At 36.4% G+C, this 22,563-nt stretch overlaps 1 protein-coding gene across 3 annotated transcripts in view; it reads left to right on the top strand.

Annotated features, from left to right (window-relative positions):
- RSPO2 (R-spondin 2) overlaps positions 1-22,563 on the top strand; it is a 138,639-nt gene that overhangs the window by 87,710 nt on the left and 28,366 nt on the right. For 2 of the 3 annotated variants that reach the window (XM_069466096.1, XM_069466097.1), the window contains exon 4: positions 1,742-1,930. In XM_069466096.1, coding sequence (XP_069322197.1) covers positions 1,742-1,930 — 189 coding nt within the window. The remainder of the gene's footprint in view (positions 1-1,741; positions 1,931-22,563) is intronic. The other variant, XM_069466098.1, reaches the window with a different exon arrangement.

Consider the following 22,563-nt stretch of genomic DNA (forward strand, 5'->3'; position numbering starts at 1 on the left):
TACTTGCTGATAAAGGTTTTTATCATCTGTGTAGTTCATCCATTTCTTATCTAATAAATTAGTAACTCTTAGAGAAAAACACTGTTTAGAGAGAAAAATTTTTCAAGCAGTACCATGTTGGTTACCTACTTTATTGCTTTTGCTATTTATGTGAATTTGGAGCTGCTTTCTTGGCCATTCATGTAAAACAAAAAATAAAATCAATTGAAAAGAAATTTTTTGTACCAACTATCTTTTGTTGATGATTCACTGCATGTTGCAAAGTACGTTAAAACAATTTTATTATATTTAGATACCTAGAATGCATAATATACACATATATGCTATTTGTGAAAAAAATAATTAGAAATACACATTTTATAAATGTTCTTCTGAGAGTTTGTAAAATACTCTGGCATTTTTATACCCCGGATTAAAAGATAAAGATCTGTCAGTGGGCACATTTTGATGAATGTCTAAATCTAATTCATAGGTGTAATGACGTCTCCCTCTTCCCCTGCCCTGAGTTTTATGTGACATTATATATTTGATATGATATACAACAGAGCTCTGTTATAAATTAGACTTTTCATCCCTTGAAACAGAGGCTTAAAAGTTGGCCTTTTTTCTACTGAAATATTGCTGAAATAGTACACTTATGTTCCCATTTATGTGTGAGTTAGTACATCCATATAGGTGACACTCTATTAAAAATAGTCACTAGAAGAGCATATTCAGAATGCAGAATTTTCTTTTGAGAGACGAGTCTCACACTCATTACAAATGTTCAATGGAAATGCTGGTGAAATCCTTCACTATAAACATATTACAAATAGAGTCCTATACATTCCCCCAAATAAAAATCTGAAATGGCTTTGAAAAAAAATCTAAGAAGAGCTATGGTGCCTGCTGAAGTGTAGAAAGCTGAAATATTAATTGCATGTGGACTCGGGCTTTGAGTCTTCATCCACTATTGTGAAAGGGCTTTTTTTGATGGTGAGGTTGAAGAGGAAATTTAACTTGGCATATCTTTATCCTTTTCTTCCCTCCTTCACTTCCCTAGCGGTTGGGGGGTAGCTTACTTTTCCACTATTATGTACTTACCAAAGGAGTTGCTAAAAGCTTTTACATATCTAGGAAAAACACACGTTTTGAAATATCTGATCATGTTTGTTTACTTTTCAAACTGTAGTAATGTACAACACCAGTATATAGAGAATAAGAAATACATACTGTGGTTTCCAGACACCTGTTGAAAGCATAGAGCAGTTAACCAACGTGGTATAAGAAAATGCAAAACAAGTTCCCTACCTTTTTCATCAAGCATTTCCAAAATAAAACATTTTTGTTTATTTTAATTGGGAGACATTCAGAATTAATTAAAATTTTTGTCTTCTGTCGTAGTATAAAAGTGTCTTCTAATTTAGGTTTTTACTTTTTAAATCTTTTAAAGATTATACATTTCAGTGTCATTAGAATTGACCAGTAGCATCCTTCAAAAAAAAATGAACTAAGACAAATGGAAAGTAACAGCTTTTTCATTTCTTATGGGACATTTGTCTGTTGTAGATGAGAGTATCTTATGGTTCAAAGAATTAAAGTTCCCAAAAGACAAGTATAGGTGTTAGTGGGCTGTACCACTTTCTCATATTTAAAAGTATGGGGAGTGGATAAACACTGCTATATGAATCTGACAGTGGAGCAAATGGATACCAAATTGTTATCTGTGTTTGTGTGTGTGTTTTTTTTTAATCTTTATTAGAAGGATGTGAAGTTGGTCATTGGAGCGAATGGGGAACATGCAGCAGAAATAATCGCACATGTGGATTTAAATGGGGTCTGGAAACCAGAACACGGCAAATTGTTAAAAAGCCAGCAAAAGACACAATACCATGTCCAACCATTGCCGAATCCAGGAGATGTAAGATGACCATGCGGCACTGTCCAGGAGGTAGGTTTGAATATAATCGCTACCGTGTGCTATGCGCTTTCTGAATGCTTCCCCTCCCTCAGCACCTTCCCTCCCAATAGAAAGTATTTGTTTGCGAAGAAAACCTGATAGATAATAACATTGTTGAGGGGATAAAATTCTGTTGTACTTACTTAGAAACAAATGCTCAAGTTGTGCAGAATATAAAGTGAATATTGCATTTACTTTCATGATACCTTAAAAATAATTTAGAAGAATACATGAGAAATGAGCTTTATAAAATGAGATTTTTAGAAGTGTGGGGTTGTTTTGTTTTGGTGTGTTTTTTTTTTTTTTGCAAATGTATCATAAAAGTGGGTTCTTATGAAATCAGGCCTTTGCAGATGTTGCTGTCAGGGGAGCAGCCAACTTTCGGTTGAGAAGAGTTTAGATTAGAAAGGTTTATAGAATCTATGAAATCATCTGCATCCTTACTAATTGAAGATGACAACTTAAAACAAACTTGCCCAAACATTGGGAGGAATAAACGTTGTCTTAATGTTACCACAATTAGCCGTTTCTCTTTGTTTTGATAATAATTTGCAGAAAACAGCTACTGGTATGTGTGTGTTTATTCAAATCTTCGTAGTAATTGTGCTGATTTGCAGTAATTATTCTGTAATAACAGGATTAGAAGAAGGGTACATAGCTAAGGTGCTGGCTGAAGCTGAATTAGTACTTTGAATGCAATTCTTAGCACTGTCACCGTGCCACTGAAAGCAGTGATCACTCGTTACCATTTATCATATCACTAGCAGATTCTACATTGCCAGTGATGAAGTTGGGATTTTCTAGTGCACAAAACAGAAAATGCAAAAAACAAAGTTATGTTTGGAAAACTGCCCTATAAAATAATCAGAACTTTTTTTTGCCTTCATTCTTTCTGTCGGGGCATAGCTTTTCAGCTTAATGACTATAGCCTAGAAAGAGAATATATATATCTGCTTAAAATGGGTTTATGTCGGTATTACGCTGCCTCATAGAGAATGTCTACGATCCATGGAGAAAAGACAAAACTTTAAGACTTGAAGACTCCAGTTGGCCTTTGAGAACTATTAGATCCAGATTCAGAAGCTACTATTAGGAAAGCAGCTTTTCCTCTTGAATTAGTTTTGCTTTTCCTTACTGGGTCTTTGAAACAAAGTTTTTTTGGGTCTGCTTTTCACTAACAAGGATGGTTTTGTTCACTTAAACTGGGTATTTTTCAGTCAAAATATAAGAAAATATTTTCTTACAAAACTAATAAGCCACTTCTTGGATAGCTGAGAGCATTTAACCTGCAACCTTCTGCCTAAAAACAAACCTGATGTATTCAGGTATTGGAAATAAAGACTTTCTTTGTTGTATATTGTTTATGTAACTAGCCCCTCCCCCCATTCCTCTTCCAGCAACGTGGTCTCCCAATTGTGGTTTACGTTAATAGCAAAAATTAAACCAAAAATGCCCATATAACAAACATGCTCGTGTGTAACAAGAGCCAACACATTTCCCTCCCCTCCAATTCTCTTTATTTTGACCTAGCCCCAGTCTTGCTTAAGAATTTTCCAGATAACAGCTAGATTGTTAACCTTAATGTTTATTGCATTTGTATTTTTTATGCTACCAACAAGAGTACACTGTCTTAATGGAATATAACCCCAGACTGTCAGCAATTTAAATTATGCCAAAACAAATGCTTATGTATAATCTGCTAATATTTTCTTTTTGACAAGTAAACCAGTAATAGACTCTGATTTAATTTGTATTTAGGTTTTACCAAGGTTTATTTATTAGGAAAGAATAGCTATTGCTCTAATCCTTGTATCTACTTGTTCAGTTTAATAAAATCAGTTTTTATATAGCCTCTAAATTCAGCAGGTTTTCAAAGTTATATTGAAATACGTTTTGTTTGTTCAAAAGGAATTAAAATATAATGTTGATAGAAATGCTAAATTATTCTGCAACAAAATGACTTCTGTTTACAAAGAAATGAAAACTAGAAAATTAGTTTTGTAACTTGAGCACCAATTGATAAAAATTGGCATAACTTCCAGTAGAGTATTCCACCTTGCCTCAGGTGAGAGAGGGAAAAGTTCCTTTCTTCAGTAGGTCACGGTGATTAATGGAAGAATGGAGAAGAAAACCACTTTATATCCCTTCTTACATCTTGATTTGATTTCAGTGATCTGGTTTGACAAACCATGCAAAAATGTAAGTCATAATCAGGTTGGGAATACAGGCATTTTTTAGATCTTTTCAACATATGTATGGATTTTTCTCCTGTTGGAGCCAATCTTAACCTGATTGCGCACAAACGCAGCCTTAACCGCCCTCACACTAAGGCAGCAGCACATTAAAATCAGCTGCTTTCGATTACTGAGAGGCATAAGTTAGAGGTCAGTGTAATGGAATAGTCACTAGTGTATAAGATATTACACTGAAAACTATTACATATTAAAAAATAAATGACTGTAAGGGTTAAAAAAAAAAAAACCCAAAATAGTAATAGTAATGCTCTAGCCTATTTTTTCCTTAATTTCCATATGCTTATTTGCTTTAAAAAAAAATCAAAGACTATCTGGAAATACCCTAAGTTGTGAATTGATTTACATTTGAAGTACTGGGTATCCATTCCCAAAATTTTCTTTTATAGATCAGTTATCTTTTCTTTCAGTATCGATGACGTAACCTGTCAGGTTTCTTGGACTTTTCCAACACTTATTTTTCAGGGGCTGATCTGGTGATCTGATGTCTGGGTCTCTGTATCCTGTCAACTCATTAATTCGGTGACCCTGTCAAGTCACTTAACCTCTCTTGGCTCCATTTCCTCATTTGTAAAATTGAGGGTATTGAGGCAGGTGATCTCTGGGGTCCAGTCTAGTTCTAAAATCCTATAATTCTAGGATTAATTGCCAAAAGATGTGGGCAAGTTCTATGGTTGTCATGCGAAGGATGAGGGAAGAGATTTGGAAGCCCAAGAGCATAGCTTCACAACCAAAGATCTGAACACTTTCCCTGTAGCTGCACGGTGGGTTTGCTAAGCCTTATACGTCGGCAGCTTCCAAACTTCTACTTCAGAAAGGACTCTGCTTGGGTAGCCAAACTTCAAAGGCTAAACAAGATCCTTTTTGTATCTGCATATGACCTATAGTTTAGCTGCCAATATGGCAAAAGGTATAGAGAATGAGAAAAGAGAAAAAAAAAGGGAGCATAAAAGACCATGGAGGAAAAAAAAGATGGATAATGAATGACAGAAAAAAATATTGGACAGTGAGTGTAGGAAACAAGTGAAAATAAGAGTGAATTACTTAAAAATGAAGGCTTGTACTCATTGCAAATATATAACTGTCTCCATTCCCCTTGCCCCCTCCCTGAGTATACTAATTAGTAAAATTAATCCTGTTGGGACTAATTTATTCTATTATAACCTGAAACTTTAAATGGAAAGAATTTCAAGTCTGGGCCATGTTGTATGTTCGGCAATATCTTAATAGAAAAACATAAACATGCTATTATCATGTTTAAATGACATAAGTGGAAGAACAAAATCGTGGTTGCCAAGGTATGACATTGGAGGATGCTCATGTATGGGGGAAAAATGTTATCTATAGGTGGCTGTAATCTTTCACTCTTTCACAGGGCCGACCAACATCACAACCTCAACCTGAAATATTCTGTCCTATGTGTATGGGATGCCTTGTTTTGACAATTTCCATGACAGCTAATTTTAATTTATTCCATCAGATATTTGTTGAGCACTGTACATACCAATCATTGCTCTAGGATTGCTCTAGGCATGGGATTGTTCAAGGAGTCCTTATAGAGTTTTTCTAGCAGGGATAACTGCAAAAATAAGTAAATGAATGCAAACAATTTCATGTGGATACAAGGGCTGTGAAAAAAATAAAGGTTAGGGAGCTAGTGAATGGTTTGGGGGTGTACTATTATGTAGGGTGGTCAGGAAGTAACATTTGATCAGAGATCTGAAAGATGGAGATATTTTGAAGATCTAAGGGAATTTTTTTATGTGTGTGTGAATATCCTTGATTGTCCCCCATATTTTAGGGAAGAGGAACGAACTGAGCTTCAGGGCAGCTCTGACTGGTCCACGGTGATACATAACAAGTTATTAGTGGGAGAGCCATGAGTGGAACCATCTTCTTGCTGCCCGGGAAACCTAAGATTTTGTGTGCCTTTTCCTTGTTCCTTATGATAAAGATCAAAGATAAAGCCATGGTTGTCCAACATCAAAATACTCAATTTTTAACTATTTCTCCTTCCATGTAGAAATACTATTTTACTTTTGCTCTACAAATACTTAAAAAAAAATATAATACCCTTCCATCACCACCACCCCCTGACATCTTCCAATTTGGAATATCGAGTGAAATGTACTCCAAAGGTCCTTGTGTGGTGCAGAGGATTGAGCCATGAGCTTGGCTTTGATTCACCTGCGGGTGTTAAGGCCCTCTTCTCCTTTAGAGTCATCGGTCCTTAGTTTCTAGGGGGAAAATGTGGCTTCAGGATTGTTCTTTCCATCTGTAGTCTTTCAAAGGTGGCACTCTAGAGGGGGCTGCCTTGTGCTGAGCCACACCTGGATTCTTCAATCTCTGGCTGATTGCTTCTCAGCCTACACGGAAGCCCTGAGTCATCTGACCCCCGCCCCACATCTGATGGCTCTGTGCCCAGCATGGTTTTCTTTCTGGCACATTTCAGCAGTCAGACTCTTAAGAGTAATTTAGGCGATGCTTTGACATAGGCTGGAATAGCTTTTTGCCTCTTGCTCATGGCTGCCTCATCTTGCCATAGTGTGGTTGTTAGTAACCATATAGCAGTTCTTGAAGCTCTTCAGTCAAATTTTCTTAGTACAGTGCTAAAATTTAAATATGAAATCTGCTACTGTATGCTATTTGAATTTGAGCATATTCTTCTTATGAGTTGTTACCTGATCATTATCTTCCCCCCCCCCCCAAAGTGGCTTTTAACTTGGTAGGAAATAATAGAAAATATTAATTAGTAACTTAGAACCTTAATCTCTGCAAACATTACTTTTTAAAGGTAATAGTAATAACACCTCTCTAATCTATGTTTTCTGTACATAAACTGACAGCAACATGTGGACTAGGTATTAGATAATATAACTAAGGATGGTTGTAGATTGTGATGGATTAAACTGAGAGCAGGAAATAGGCACATTTGCAGTAGGGATAGGGTCAAGAAAATATGCTTTGGACATATGTTCTTTGTTTTTCTACATTTTGTTTACATTTGAGTTGCAATTTATGTGGTCTGCTTTTATACATGCCGACCTCAAGTGTAGTTTGGAAGAGAGAATAAGAGAATCTTTTTTTTTTTTTTTTAAGTTTGTCAGAAATGTCAATATTAAAATTTTTATATGAAGATGAGAGCACCTAAAGGGAAATTCTTGTTGCTCTTCGGTTTGTGATACTGAAAGCTTTATTATATTTTTTTGAAAATTTAATAATTTGAGTTAGTCATTTTAAACTAAGCAAATAATGCTATTTTCCAGGTACTCTGGATTCATGGAAGCTAATTGTACTGTTTAGCTTTTTAGTGATTATATACTGGGAGGGTTACCAATAAGTTGTTACTTTTTAAATGTTAATGTATAATTATTACATAAAGTTGTTTAACAAAGATCCATCTGCTTACGAACATTTCTCTCCATAGAGAAAAGGTCTGACATTCCTACTTCAGGGGTCTTCACAGTATCTTGAGAAGTATCCGCTCCCTCCCCAGACCCCCCAGCTCTGCACCCCCCGACTTTTTAATTTTTTTTTTTTTTACTTTCCTGGAAAGTGGGCAGAGGATAACCATTGGCACCTGTTAGTGGTAGTGGTAGTTTTGTTTTGTTTGTTTTCCCTCAAGCAATGATTGCTTTCAGATTTAGGAATTTTCACATATAGAGGGGTCAGGGCCTGAGGAGGTGGGGGAGCAGAAGAGTGGGCTCCAAACCGAGGGCAGTCTTGAGCGCAGACACAGACATACAGACATGAACATCTAAGGGGGCGCAGAGCACTCATGACGCAGAGCCTAACGGCCTCTGAAGGAGTGGACGTAAGACAACTTCTTTTTCCATTTTTAGCCTGTCCTGGTGCCAGCCTTGCTTCCTAGAGGGCACAGGGAGGGAGGGAGCTAGTGACACAAGCCACACCTTTGTGCCTTTCTCTACAGCTTCCCGTCTGGAATCTCTACCGGCCCCACCTCATTATTGTCGGGGGCAGCAAGTACTAGTCTCTTTTATGGGTACTTGTAAAAACGGTTTCTCAGCTGCACATGCCACCGAAGGGCTGAAGTGCTATGTGTAACAAGGCAAAAACAGGAAAATTCCAAAAGGGTCTTTCTTTTATGAATTTTACACAGCAGTTAAGCTACTCTGATCTTAATATAAAATATATAAAACAATTTTTACAACACTCCAAAATAAAAACAACTTTAATAGGACACACATGGTGTCAGTGGTAGATTCTGGTGCCCCCCCCAACTTACAGGAGACTTTTTTTCCCTTATAAGAAAGTCCTAAGTAAATCCCCTGATATTCCTTCGAACAACTTAGTCTCCTCATCAGACACCTCTCGGGGATCTTTCAATGGTGTTGATAAAAAGAGAGCAGGCGGTTTGCTCATTTAGATTTCCTGTAATACTTCTGCAGCTACTGGATTGACCTAGAGCTGTGCTCGTGGATATCCTCCAGGATCGGAAGGCGGAAAGAACATTGGAAAGAATGACAGAGTTTTACAAGAATCCCAGCATGATTCATGCTGTCATCACACAGAAGTGGTTAAGATGATAAAAATTACTTTGTGTAACAGAGAGGTGGCAAACATTTTTATAATTAATTTAACCTAAAAAGGTAAAGGCAGTTGTTTTGGCTTCGCAACTGTCCTGTTTATGTTTCACTTAGACCTAATATTTCTCTGTGTTAATATTTTCTTGTATGTGAGGACCTTAGAAACAAGGCATACAATATTTGAACTTGTCAAGAGACATTTAATAATTGACGCTATGCCCTTAAATCCTGACCATTACTCAAAGGAATTGGTGACAGCATAAAAGGATACATGCTAACACGGTAAAATAAAACCAAAACGTGAAAAGATCAAAACTAGGAAAAACTTAAATTAGAATGAAAGCTCAGGACTGATAAAGAAAATAGGTCATATGAATCCATGTTGGTTGAAATAATTGAGCCAAAAATTTGACTTTAGGTTTGCTGTCAGGTAAAGGGGAAAAGTAGATGTAGTTCTTTCAATGTTAATTTAAAATAAATGATGACAAAATATATTGATAATAGCTTTTGGAGGGAAAAATCACATGTATGTATACATACACAATATGTATATGCATATACACATACTACATGTACACACACGAATATTCATTCCATTTTTAGACACATTAAATTATGCACTTGTGTGGTGGTAGAAGAGGTGGGACTTACATCAATCATAGAATTGAGGAAATGAATGATAATTTTCACAGAAAATATTCTAGCTCCACAGGGAGACAAACACTAAACAGATTTCTACAGAATTAAACAGATTTCTCAAATGAGGAATCACATCCAGGGGAATGGGTGGGATGGTGAAAATGTCTCCAATAATACCTGTGTCCCATCTGGGTTTCCAGAAGGCAGAAGACAGCTTGGTGTTTATGCCTGAATGAAAGTGGAAGGTATAATTATGAATTGAATGTGGCTCAATAGAAGTATGAGGAATACAAAACCAGGACTTTTTAACTTACCAGTTATTTTTGACTGGAATCCTCCAGTAGGTTCTTTTAGTGAATAATGAATACATTTGGAACTTCATAGCATCTAGAGAATCTAATAAAGCATGCAGATTTATTGTCTTGGTGGGGGATAGTTACCCTTCAAACTTGTCAATAAACATGGTTTCTAGATAGCGAGATGTATCCTTAGATCAGGAGTTATGTATGTAGATGCAGAGTTATTTCTGATAATTATTTCAATGCCTGCACTAATATTTTAGATAACCCTTTCTGATTCTGTTTCTTCTCCAAGACTGGCCTTTGACCACCTTAATCTGTGTCAAAACTATTTGTTATGCGAGAACCAAGTGGATTTTGAGTAAATGCTTACTGAGTTGAATTGACTTTATTTAAATATGTTACAAGGTGCCTTCTCATTTCTCTTTTGAACCTACTTCCCCAAGATAATCCAGTGTTGGAGCTGGGATTTCAAGCAATCTGTGATGTTTCTATTGCAATGTTTGTAGGTTCATCAAATTAATTGTTGAACTATACATTACTTACTATGCTAAAGAAATGTAAAAATTGGGAGGGGGAAGTGGTACAAATAAGATGTTTATAGTCAAGTTAGGGAAGAAGAAAATGCACATCACAAACTAACAAGAGAAGCAAAGTTCAGTTTTTAAACATTAAATATTGTTATAAGCTCTGATATGGGGGAAAAGTATCATTTTTAACAGTAGTGGCCAGGGAATGTTTCCTTAAAACCAAAACTTACATTAGGAGGGGTGGGTAGAAAGCATGTTTCAAAAGGGGGAGATCATTTTAGAAAGGACATTTTGAGGAGTGGTGTAGACACCAGAATGTGCTTGATGCATCTGAGGGGGGTGAGCTAATGAGCCTGTTAAAGCTTGGTGTTTTGAATGGCAGTTGCAAAAGCCCATAGCAAATGATATAAAGTGCAGCCTGACTGTGAAGCGTGTCCATGGAGAGCAAAAGTTTTTAATTTCTCCTTGTACACTTGGAGAGTACAGGTGACTTCTGAGTGTGGAGGTATGTTAGTAGAAAGCTGATCGAAGATGTAAGTGACTGAATCAGGTGGAAGTAAGAGGCTCAACTCTGCCTCCCAGATTTGGGGCAGAGTGTTGAGCAGCCTGAGTTTAATGGGAGAATTACCAGAAAACACTCATGGGTTCTGATGTTTACGCATTTTTCTGTTATGCTTGCTTTTCTAAAGAGTGCAGGATTTTGCCTTGGCTTACAAGCCACTGTGACCCTTTTATCTCTTTCTGCCAATTTTCTAAGCCAGGCATTCCCTAGTTTGTATTTGTGCAGTTTTTTCTTTTTTTTTTTTTTTTTTTTAAGAAAAAATCTAGGCACATTCTGCTTTCACCCTAAGTGAACTATATTTGTTTCTAACTACTACTTTCATTTGCCATTTACCAAGATTCTTGGATGTATTAGTCCCTATTTTCTAGCTTGCCATGTTAACCTCCTAATGGGCTTCCCTTACCAGCTTGCAGTACTTTGAAAATTTAAAGTACACAAATCAAATATTATTCAGGACGGGGATGAAAATGTTTCTGCAAGGCCCAATTTCAATTGTAAAATCTAAGATAGGTTTTATTCTAGCATGTCAGGTACTAGCAGTTGCCTGGAACCTTGGGTTGAGAAGGATTCTGAGTTAAGTGTTGGGTTCAGGAGAAAACCGTGTAGTTAATCAATATGCAGCATTTGTGGCATAGGATGGGAAGCAATGTGCCATGTATTTATTCCTCATTCTAATCCTTTAACCCGTTCTGCTCATGACTCTTCCTGCTACCTTGGACATCTCTGACAAGTGGTCATCTAGCTTCTATCTCACACCTTCCAAGAAGGTGAATGTTTGTATGTTGGAAAAAACAGAATTGAAATTTAAATAGAGTTTTAAATTTGGTATATGCTGGTCCTAGCCACTTACTGGCTGAATGACATCGTGACCTAATTTCCCAAAGCTTAGCTATGTGTGAAAGGGGGATGATGTGGAATAGGATTGTTGTGATTAGTAAAGGAACATGTGTGCAAATGGATGAGTTCTTATTATTCTGCTATATTTTGTTGTAATTCTTTTATTACTTATGCAGTATTTTCCATCCTTCCCATAGCTGGCTTACTCTGGCCTCTTCACTCTGCATTGATTTCAGCCTACCTCACATCTTCAACTATCATTCAGATGAGAATCTTCCTTCTTAGGCTCAGTGCCACAGATTGGTCCACTGGTGGGCATCTCTCCCTAGATGTCCTGCCAGCATGCACAACTAAGCATAGCTAAACTCTTTCTGAAACCTCATTTTCCTGGGGTGGCCATGCTTACAAAGTTGTCACTAGCTTTCCATTACCCAGGCCCTCAGCCCTGTTTTTGAATCTCTTCCCCACATTCAGATCAGGACTCAAATCTTTGCTTGGCCACCTGAAAGTGTGCAAACTAGAGAGGTTCACTTAATCTAAGCTTTAGTGTATGCATCTATGTTACGGATAGTGACAGATGCCTGCTTCGTAGGGTTGTTACAAGGATTAAATAACATCATTTATACCTTGCCTTGCACAGAGTGAGGCATCAGAAAGTGTATTTTTTTTTTTTTTAAATAACTACTCACACAGTCCTGTGCCTCAGCTGTCTATTCACCTTATTTTCTATTGTCCCTACTCTATTTGAAGCCTTTTTATTCTTTTTACCCAGAATATTGCTGTAACTTCTGTTGGACAGAGGGGAGTAAAAGTTAATTTGCATTCCAGCTAACACATGTGTCATCATGTACGAAGCCAAATTTGTTTCATCTCATTTGTAGTGTCATCTAAGTGGCAAAATTGAAACAACACTAAGTTCTAAAATTGGTGGGAACAGCCATTGAGTGTCCTGATTAGCACAGGGGCCCAGTATAGAGCAAGCCTCAAAGGTTGAGAGGGATGAAGGTTCTAAGATCTATGAAAGGCTAACAGTGGCTTGTGGAGGGAGGTGAGACTTCAGAATACAGACCTGGAATCATGGGAGGACTGAATAAGTGAAAAGGGGTAAGAAGCAAAGAGTGAAGATGGATTGAGCAAAAGTATGAAATGGGATGTGTAATATGGGATGTGTATAGTCTAATATTTATGTAAATATGGATAGTCTGCTAAAATAATATGTCAGGGAGCAAAAGGGCAAAACATTTGGGCAAAAGGAGTAGAAATAAGGAGAAGGAATGAACTCGGGAGGTCGTTTAAAATCTGTAAGAGTTGGCTACCAAGTTGAGTCTCTGAGATTGGCCATTGCCAGAAGAATTTGAGTTGATGAAGAATTATCACAGGGAAGAGGAAGTCTCTGCCTGTTTGTGGTGATTCATTTACAAACCTCAAGCCTGAGTATGTGAATATTCAATAAGAAGTTAAAGCATGAGTAGGACATGATATATAGTGTATAGCAGGTAAAATAGCTACCCAAGTCATAGGAATGTCATGAGCCTAACGTTAGAAATGTGGGTACAGAGGTATAACAAATTCGGTGATCTGTGTTACCTTTCTGTCTATACTCAAAGACGTTTTTGCTTTGGAAATGCAATTCCTTAAACCCATTGTATATCAGCAATTAAATCTTAAGGAGAGGGTGAGACTCACAGAAGGGAAGGAAATTCAAGATCTAGATTCAGGGATGATAAGACTCGATTCTATGCGGGGGATATCATGGTGTATGGGTTTTTCTCAGAGCTTGGGGAGAGGCCTGGCACATAGGGATCTGGCCCCTCCGCCTGAGTTGAACAAGGCAGCTTTATTTTTTTTTCTCTTTGACGTGTTGGAGATTCTGGTATGCATGAGTTTCCTTTGTAAAAAGAGCCTGTCTTCCTATAAAATAGAACTTTAAGATGTACTCATTTCATTCCTTCCTTTCTATGTCGGAAGCTAGGGTGCCAAGAGGCTGAGTGAATTCCCTGTGATGATGGTAGGTGGTAAAGACAAAGCTTAGTTCCTGCTTAGACATCAAACCTAGAGCTTTTTCTCCCAAACAGCCTCTTTGTCTTTCAACCCATAGTAATCACTAGGAATTCCTCAGAGGTAATGCAATTAGGATTTTTTTTATGTCATTGTGTGTAACCTCTATGGTGATCGGGCTTTTATTTTTGCAGTGTTTCCTCTCAAAATAGCGGTCAGAAATTTCACATGGATTCAATAACATATCTCCTATTTGTGGTGGACTCTGCAAGATTCTGCGATGGACTAATAATAATAATAAAAACCTTCCTTTAGCTAGTTTACAGTCTTTCATTTGGGTATACAAATGATATTTAGTTACATATGGTATAAGGTAGGCAAGCACATGATAGTCCCCAAACAAAACTTTATTTTATCATGCACTGGCTCTTCAACATTTTATTCAGCTGTTTTTAACCTCCCTTGTCCCTAGGATAAAATCCTTATAGGTTTTATGTCTTTTTTGGTGATGTAATCCTATGATCACTTTTAGTCATTGATATATCTTAACTTAGTTATTAGAATGTCCAGTCCAAGACAATGTTAATGGTAAAGGTCAAGGCTTATATTAGTAATAAATCTTTGATTATTGGATTTACAAATAGAAAATGTACAACAGACTTTGGCTGATTTGAAGAGTCTGTTTTCTAAAATACTGAGTGCTTATACCTTTTTCTTAAAAATTCTAAAGGAAATGAACCTCTGATGAACTAGTAAAAGCACTTGAGTACTGATACAGGTAAGACGTACATTGTGTAGGCTCCCCCGGCCCTCTCCCTTTCTTCTTTTCATCTTACGTTAAAACCTGTGGAAGAAAGCCACATGCCTCTGCCTTGCATCTGTGCAAAGATTTCTTGTTGTATTCTTGTATTTTACATGTCGAGACTGGTATTGCTAACTTGAGTAATTTAAAGTAATTTCTGCCTCCAATGTCAAGTGTCTGTTGCATTTCAGATCTTCCTCTATTTGGTATAATTGTCAACTCTAAGCACACAGATTGACTTAATACAGTCATCAAATATGCTTTGAATTAAGAGTTATTTGGCTAGCTTCTGTAGCACTGTTTGAAGCAGTGCACTCTGTATTGCCGTTACTAGTTTGCTTCTGCTTTATCAGAAACATAAGACCTGTACATACTAAGAACTACGTGAAATCTTTCCACCAGGCGGACGACATGTGAGCATATCTAGTTGCAAAACTGTAACATCGGTAGTAGCCTAATGTGAACCATTCCTTTTATAATAGCTTACATTTATTAAGAACTTGCTTAAAGGAGTTCAAACAAGGGTGGTGACCTCTTAAGCACCCATGTTTCAAAAGTTTTCTCTTTAACCATACAGTCCTCGAATGGCTGATATTTTATGTAACCTTCAGTACTTAGCAACAAAACTTTCCACAATCAGTATTATGTGATGAATGCATAATTAAAGATGGCTAAAAATTCAAAATATGTGACAATTTATGGTGCATTTGTGCGCATGCGTGGGGGAGGGAGGAAGGAGGGAGAGGGGATTGGTATTTTCAGCGCTGCCTTTAGGGAAATGTTCAATGTTGTGCTCGGCATTTTGTTTGACAGTTGTCACATTGTTTTCATTGTCTCTCCACTTTTGTTTATTTTCCTGCTTCTTAAGCAGCCTGATGAAATCTCATCAGCTAACTGGGATTGAATTTTGATGAGTACCAAGTTGCTTTGATGAAAATCTAGTGTAATTATCTTAAACCCAACTTTATTTGGCTTTAATGCTAGCATTTTCCATATTGAGAAAATTAGTGCATTTGTCCGCTACTGGAGATGGAAGCCCGGTAAGAAACAAAGATAGCTCAAATTAAAAAAAAAAAAAAAACTCACAATTTAAGTTCATTTTATATCTTTGTTTCAAAACTAGCTTGTCCATGCATTCAAACTTTTTTTTTAATGTTTTAGCATCTGTTCCTTTTAATGACAACAAAGTCAGAATTAGTTATTAGCCAAAACTAACCTTACCCATGAACTAGAAAAAGCAAATATATAGTTCCTGTTGACCAGGAAAATAAACTTTGGTGTCCTGTTATGTGAATTTTCCTAAGAGAGGCAAAAAAGATTTTAGTATTTTAAGTATGTTTCATTTTATCAACAAAGAAAAAAATTAGTTTAAAATTTTTATTTCCTGGTGCTATTTCAGGCTACATAAGCCAGTACTTATCAGGGAGCCTAGTATCCTAAATTTAGATCTTAATTTATGGTACTTATGATGTAGAAGAAATTAAGCTTATTGAAATTTTATGTAATTAAATTATGTGATGACACTGTTATATCTCTTAGGAGATCATAAGATGTTGAAATTTCAAGAGTTTTGGGTGTTAGATCATAGTACTGCAAATATTAATAGTTTCAGAATGTTCATGTAGGTTGAAGCAAGACATTTTAGCTGTTCAGCCAGTACATTTTTCCCTTCCTAACTTAGAGGGCATCAACTTTCCACTGTCCCCAGGGCTTCTAAGTCAAATTTGTCCTGGGTCTGGAAATGGAAGAGAGATCCTGCTTTTAGAGTAACCAGGGACAATTCAGACACCCTTGAAGGTTCTTGGGGAGACCAGGCTGTTCTCTGGACACTTAGATTATTCTCTGCTTATCTTAGTCTTCTGGTTTGTGTGAATTCTCTAAAGTTACTATAGAACTTTGACCTCAAAGGTTGGCACAGAACATCCCCACTCTAAAACTCTTACAGATGGTGGCAGTTTAATTGAAGGCAGATAATTAAAAGAAGTTCTGGGGCCCTTGGAGGTTATATGTGTTATATTTCTTCAAAATCGTGTAACTTTGTTTGGCCTAATTCAAATGTCTTTCCCTTTTCATGGTTTTGCCTTGGCCAGTTTTCAGTGGGCATAGCTGATTTATTAATCACTAACGGTAAAGAATTTACTTCTTAATTTTACTACATTGTTTATAAAGTTTTCAATTAAGGATCACTTCAGAATTAAGCTGTTACTGAGTTCTGCTAACTGTGAAATCAAGCAGCTTTCTGTGTATGAAAAGAGTGAAATCAGCAAAATGCTGACTCCTCAACTGGTTAGATTTTCTTATAGTCTGAATCATGCCCATATCCAATGGAAATAAGCATTTATCAGAGTGGCATCTTACGGCGATACAAATTTCATTTTATATTTTATGTACTCCATGATAGTTTTTATTCATATTTAAGGAAATATCTGGCAAGGTCTATCTTAATAGATTTTACAGATGAAGCCCCAAAACACAAAAAGTGGTCTACATTTATTATGTACAGTGTGTAGAAGTTACTTACCTTTACATAAATGACTTAAGACTCTACTCCTTGTTATAATCTATTTTTTTTACTCACTTATTAGACTGTTGTTTGTTATAATCTAGACAAGCATCTGATGAGGCCATTGTAACATCTAAGTTCCTAGACTTTCAGAGAGTTTAATTAGAGTAAGGTCACCACAAAAGATAATTTTCTAGATGAAGAATGTAGGAAAGTGACTTCTAGTAGCTCTATTCTGAGCCTCCCTTTTGGATTCTGACTGTGATGTATGCCACAGCCCCAAATGAATCTCAAATAGTTATTCTAGAGTCTGGATATATAATTACTATAAGGGTCCCCTGATCCATAGGCTGGAAAAAATTGGTAAAAAAAAATATGCATTTTTCTGGTAAGATGCATGGTTTTTCATTACAATAAATATTTTAAAAACCCATAAGCTACAATGATGAAATGATTCAAGATTTAAAAAGGTATATAAATTGCTACGAGTGAAATTAAAGCAAGAACCAACGGCTGACAGCAGAAAACACAGACACCATAGAACACTGCTGATGCCAATTGTTTGAGGAGTTCACAAAGGAGATATGTTAATATTAAGCCTCTGTTAAAAAAAAAAAAAAAAAAACTTTATCAGAAAGGAACTGTGGTTGGTATTTTCATCAATGGCCAAAACAGTTCAATGTATTTGGTTTTTCCTTATTCGTTTATTGGTTAAAATTTTTCAATTAGGCTTTTTTATGTAAAATTTTCTTTCAGAATTATGCTTGGAGAGGTTCTTCAGATTTCCAGCTTCATTCTTCTTTGCTATCTTGAATCTCCATGGCTTGCTAGACCCTACTTCAGCAAGGGCTTTGTTGAGGCAGATGCTAAATGGCCTTTGGCCAAGAAGCTATGAGCAAAGCATTCACTGAGAGTTGAAGCTTTTCTAAGAGAAACAGACCATCTGACTTTTTAATTAGAAAACCGCTCAAGTCCACACCTCAGTGTCATCTCTTGGGACTCCTAAACCAGAATCTAGGGTAGCTTTACTAGTGTTTTTCTTTTTTAAAACATGCAATAAAAATGTAGAACCGTAGCCAGGGGAGGGATCAAGGGTAAAGGGGGTATGTCTCAAGGGATTGATAACAGGATTAGAACTTTGTAGAAATAATTTGCATTTCTGGCGAGTGTCTGTTATAAAACACACATACTTAACTTGGCTGGAGTTATGAAACCTGGTGTTTTACATTCTGAGTTCCTTTTAGGCAAAATCCAACACTTTATCTGCTAAGCAGAAATGACCACCTCTGAGAACATTTAAGAACCAGCCCTTAGCACAGAAAGTAGTAGACTGGTTTGAGAGGAAATCCAGTCAGGACAAAGCTCTTTCTTTAGCCAGGTGAGTGGCAAAAGGCAGAACTCCCTTCAAGTTGTTGGTAGGTGAAATTGAAGATAACAGTTATAACAGCAAAATCAAAATGTTCTAGGGTGGCTACAACGTGTAACTTTGAGGAAGTTGTGCCTTGCTATGTTGACTTGTGAGACATTGGTATGGATCTATCAGGATTAGAGATTTCCTTAAAGCTATCTCTGTTTCAAAGATGATATTTAGCAATTATGATTTTTTAGGAGAGATTCTGTTTAAAACAAACCACACATCTAAAATAGGCATTTTATTTGGAAAACAGACCTAGAAAAATCAAGGATTCATTTTATTACCAAGCTAGCAGCACACACTAGACTTTCAGATTCTAGATATTTTTTTCTTGTTGATAGAATGTGGGTGAAATGCTTGACAGTTAACTTGGCCTCTTCTGCCTCACGGTTCTGTACAGGTTGAGAAGGTGCTTAATGTGAGCCAATAATACAAAGAAGATTGCAACACATTTTTGAAATGTCATTACTGCTAGCAATTCTGGCTGTGCTCTTGCAAATATTCCTCATTTTGAGTTACTGAATAGCAAAACAGACAAGTACACTATAGACGGCCTTAATGTAAATAATAATTTTAATTATTTAAAATTATTGTTCTATGCAACTGTCCCATAATAACTTTTTCATCACTGAGCTCTCTGGTTTAGTAACATTTTGGTATTTTTCCTCCATTCTGCCCACTAAACAGTATGTGATGGATCAGCTGTACCACCAGGCCGTCAAATGTATTCAGTTTTAGAAGCAAACACTTCATGATTGTTTAAAAATCCAGAGTATTCACATGGGGAAAGTGTGGGAGGTTTCAAGTTTCTGAAACATTCTGCAGAAAATGAAGTGATAACAGTTCCTGCCGGTGGCCATATGACTCAATAATAACTGGAAGAGAAAAAAAAAATGTTTGTTTAGACTTGGCCAGAGTTAATAACAAGAATTATCTTTATTTTACTTTTGCTTACTAACATGTTTTCTTTCTTCATGATCCCTTTCCTCATCTTTTACTTTAGGCTCTCCTGACACCTGGTTTGACTCTTGGGGAGATGTTCAAAAGGTATTTTGTGCTGATGCAAGGCTTTGTGTTCATTCCTACCATTCATTAAAAATGAAATTACAGAAAAATCTTAATTCTGTTGCCATAATACAATGTTAGCCTGTGCTGTGGCAAAATGTGGGTAGAATTTGCAGCAGGCAGTCTAGGGTAGATGTTTAGGTTTTCATTTCAATTCCAGGACTTCCTGCTTCAGTTCATCAAAATGCTGCACTTTTAATGATTGCAGAATACATTTGGCACCAACATGTGCTAACATAAGCTTTTGTTGTGTTTAAATTCCTTCCCAGCGTGGCTGGCCAGATCTTTATTTTATTTTGGTCCATGGGCACATCTGTCACCTGTCTCCTTAGAGGTTATATGCCTCTTGGGAGGGGCTCTTTTTTACTGAACCTATGCTTTGTGTTTAGCTTCCAAATACTTTACCCACACGTTTCCATAGCCACTGTCAGGTGAGCCACCCAATTTTGAATCGAGTCGGTTGATGGGCTAGGGAATTACGGTCTGTTTTATTGTATTTATTTTCACTAAGTGGGTGGGATATTATAGCTTTAATAAATGACCTTTTGTGCTGATAGTGTTGTGGGCAGAGAGAATGTGTATTTTGAAAAGAAAGCCTTTTATTTCAATATGTTAAGTAATTCTGCAGGAATTCATAAATGAAAGGTTTAAGATAATGTATTTTAAGGAGGGAGACTGGAACATTTGCCTAGGAGAAAAGGTTGGGTAGTTAGAAACTATCACAAGGCTGAAATTACTTGAGCATTTCTGGATTAATTTTAGTTTGTTAATGTTTTCAAAATCTGAATTCACAAAGACTGTACAGTAAACAGAGGCAAAATAATTGATAAACATGCCAAAAAATGTAGCAAAATTAAAATTTTTAGTTTCTTAATGTTTGGTTTTTTAGTGTGGCAATAAAGCTTATAATTTTATTAAATGTTTTTTCTATTCTACCTTGAAATTTAAACTGAGGACACTAAATTTTTATGTCATAAGACTGTTTGACACAGCACTATTATACTGCAATTTTATTTTAAGGATCTATTGTGGAAAGTTTCAGGATTTTTAAGCAACATAAATATCTTTATAAACCCCATTTATTCATATTCCCTTTGTGTGTGCATGCATGAGAAAAATGTATATTTTCACAACTGGTCTGCTGAAAATATTGAGGGGGAACTCTACTTGTAATATGAATCAAATCTATTTGGTGAACCACCCTGTTACTTAAAGTCTTGGTGAGAGTAACTTTACAGAAAAGTCATAATATAGAATTGCAAATTTAGACATCTAGAGGTATTTTGATGTCTCTTCTGTGAATTACCTACCATTTCCTCGGTGACCTGGCATCTCTAGTTGATGCCAACTTGTTCCATCCTCGACATCATTACAGCTGCTGCTGGCCACCTGCTCCTTCTGTTTCTATCTTGTCTACCCTCAAATGATGGAGGGTAGAGTAGCAAAGGAATAAAAAGAACCAAGGGCAAAGCAGTACAGAGAGCAAAAGTTCTGAGATTGTCTCCCCAGGGCTGCTGCTTATTCACTATGTTGCATTGGACACATTTCTGATACAGTAGCAGCATATTATGGAATATATGCTGCAGAACTGTGAAATTTAATACTACCTGACTTGAAAATATATTACAAGTCTATAGTAACCAAAACAGCATGGTATTGGTATCAAAACAAGCCACATAGACAAACAGAACAGAAATAGTCCAGAAATAATTCATGTATTTACAACTAACCAATTTTCCATAAAGGTGCCAAGAACATACACTGGGGAAAGTACACTCTCTTCAGTAAATGGTGCTAGAAAAATTGGACATCTATATGCAGAAGAATGAAAACTGGACCTCTACCTTTCCCCATAAACAAAAATCAACTCAGCTTGGATTACAGACTTAAATGTAAGACCAGAACCTTATAAAACTACTAGAAAAAAACCACTTCAAGACATTGGTCTAAGTAAAATATTCATGGCTAAGATCTCAAAAGTGCAGACAACTGTAACCAAAATAGATAAATAGGATCACATTAAACTAAAAAGCTTCTGCACAGCAAATGAAACAATCAACAGAGTGAATAGACAACCTATTGAATGGGAAAAAATATTTGTAAGCTATTCATCCAAAAAGGAACTAATACCCAGAATAGATAAGGAACTCAGACAACTCAACAATAAAATAAATAATCCTATTAAAAAGTATACAGAGGACATGAATAGACATTTCTCAAAAGAAGGCATACAAATGGCCAATGGATATATGGAAAAAATATTCAACATCATTAATTATCAAAAATGCAAATCAAAACCACAATGAAATACCAAATCACCCTGCTTAGAATGGCCATTATTAAAAAGATAAAAAACATCTGAAGATGCGGAGAAAAGGGAACACTTGTACACTGTTGGTGGGAATGTATTTAATAGTATAACCATTATGGAGAACAGTATGGAGATTTCTTTAAAAACTAAAAATAGAACTACCATATGATCCAGCAAATCCCACTACTGGATATTTATCAAAAGGAAAAGAAATCGGTATATCAAACGGATACCTGCACCCTCCTGTTTATTGCAGCACTAGTCACAATGGCAAAGATAGGCAGTCAACCTAACTGTCCATCAGTGGGCGAATAGATAAATAAAATATGGTATTTATATATAACAGAATACCATTCAGCCATAAAAAGAATAAAATCCTGCCATTTGTAGCAACACAGATGGAACTGGAGGTCATTATGTTAAATGCAATAAGGTAGGCACAGAAAGACGGATGCCACATGTTCTCAATCCTGGGAGCTAAAAGAGTTGATCTTACAGAGACAGAGAGTGGAATGATAGATACCGGAGGGTGGGAAGTGTGTGTGCATGGGAGTGGGGATGGAGGGGCTTATATAAAGAGGCTGATTGGTGGGTACAAACATACAGTTAGAGGAAATAAGGTCCAATATTTAATAGAGTAGGGTGACTATAGTTAGCAACAATGTATTGTATATTTCAAAGTGGCTAGAAGAGAGGACTTGAAATGATAACAACACATAGAAAGGACAAATACTCAAGGTGATAGATACCCCAAATACCCTGACTTGATTGTTATACATTCTATACATGTACCCCATAAATAAGTAAAATATTCTGTATCATGAAAAAGAAGATGCATATAGCATCTGCATGTGGCTAACATTTG

This window comes from Eulemur rufifrons, chromosome 3 (genome assembly GCF_041146395.1).
Source record: "Eulemur rufifrons isolate Redbay chromosome 3, OSU_ERuf_1, whole genome shotgun sequence".
Taxonomy (NCBI): Eukaryota; Metazoa; Chordata; class Mammalia; order Primates; family Lemuridae; genus Eulemur; species Eulemur rufifrons.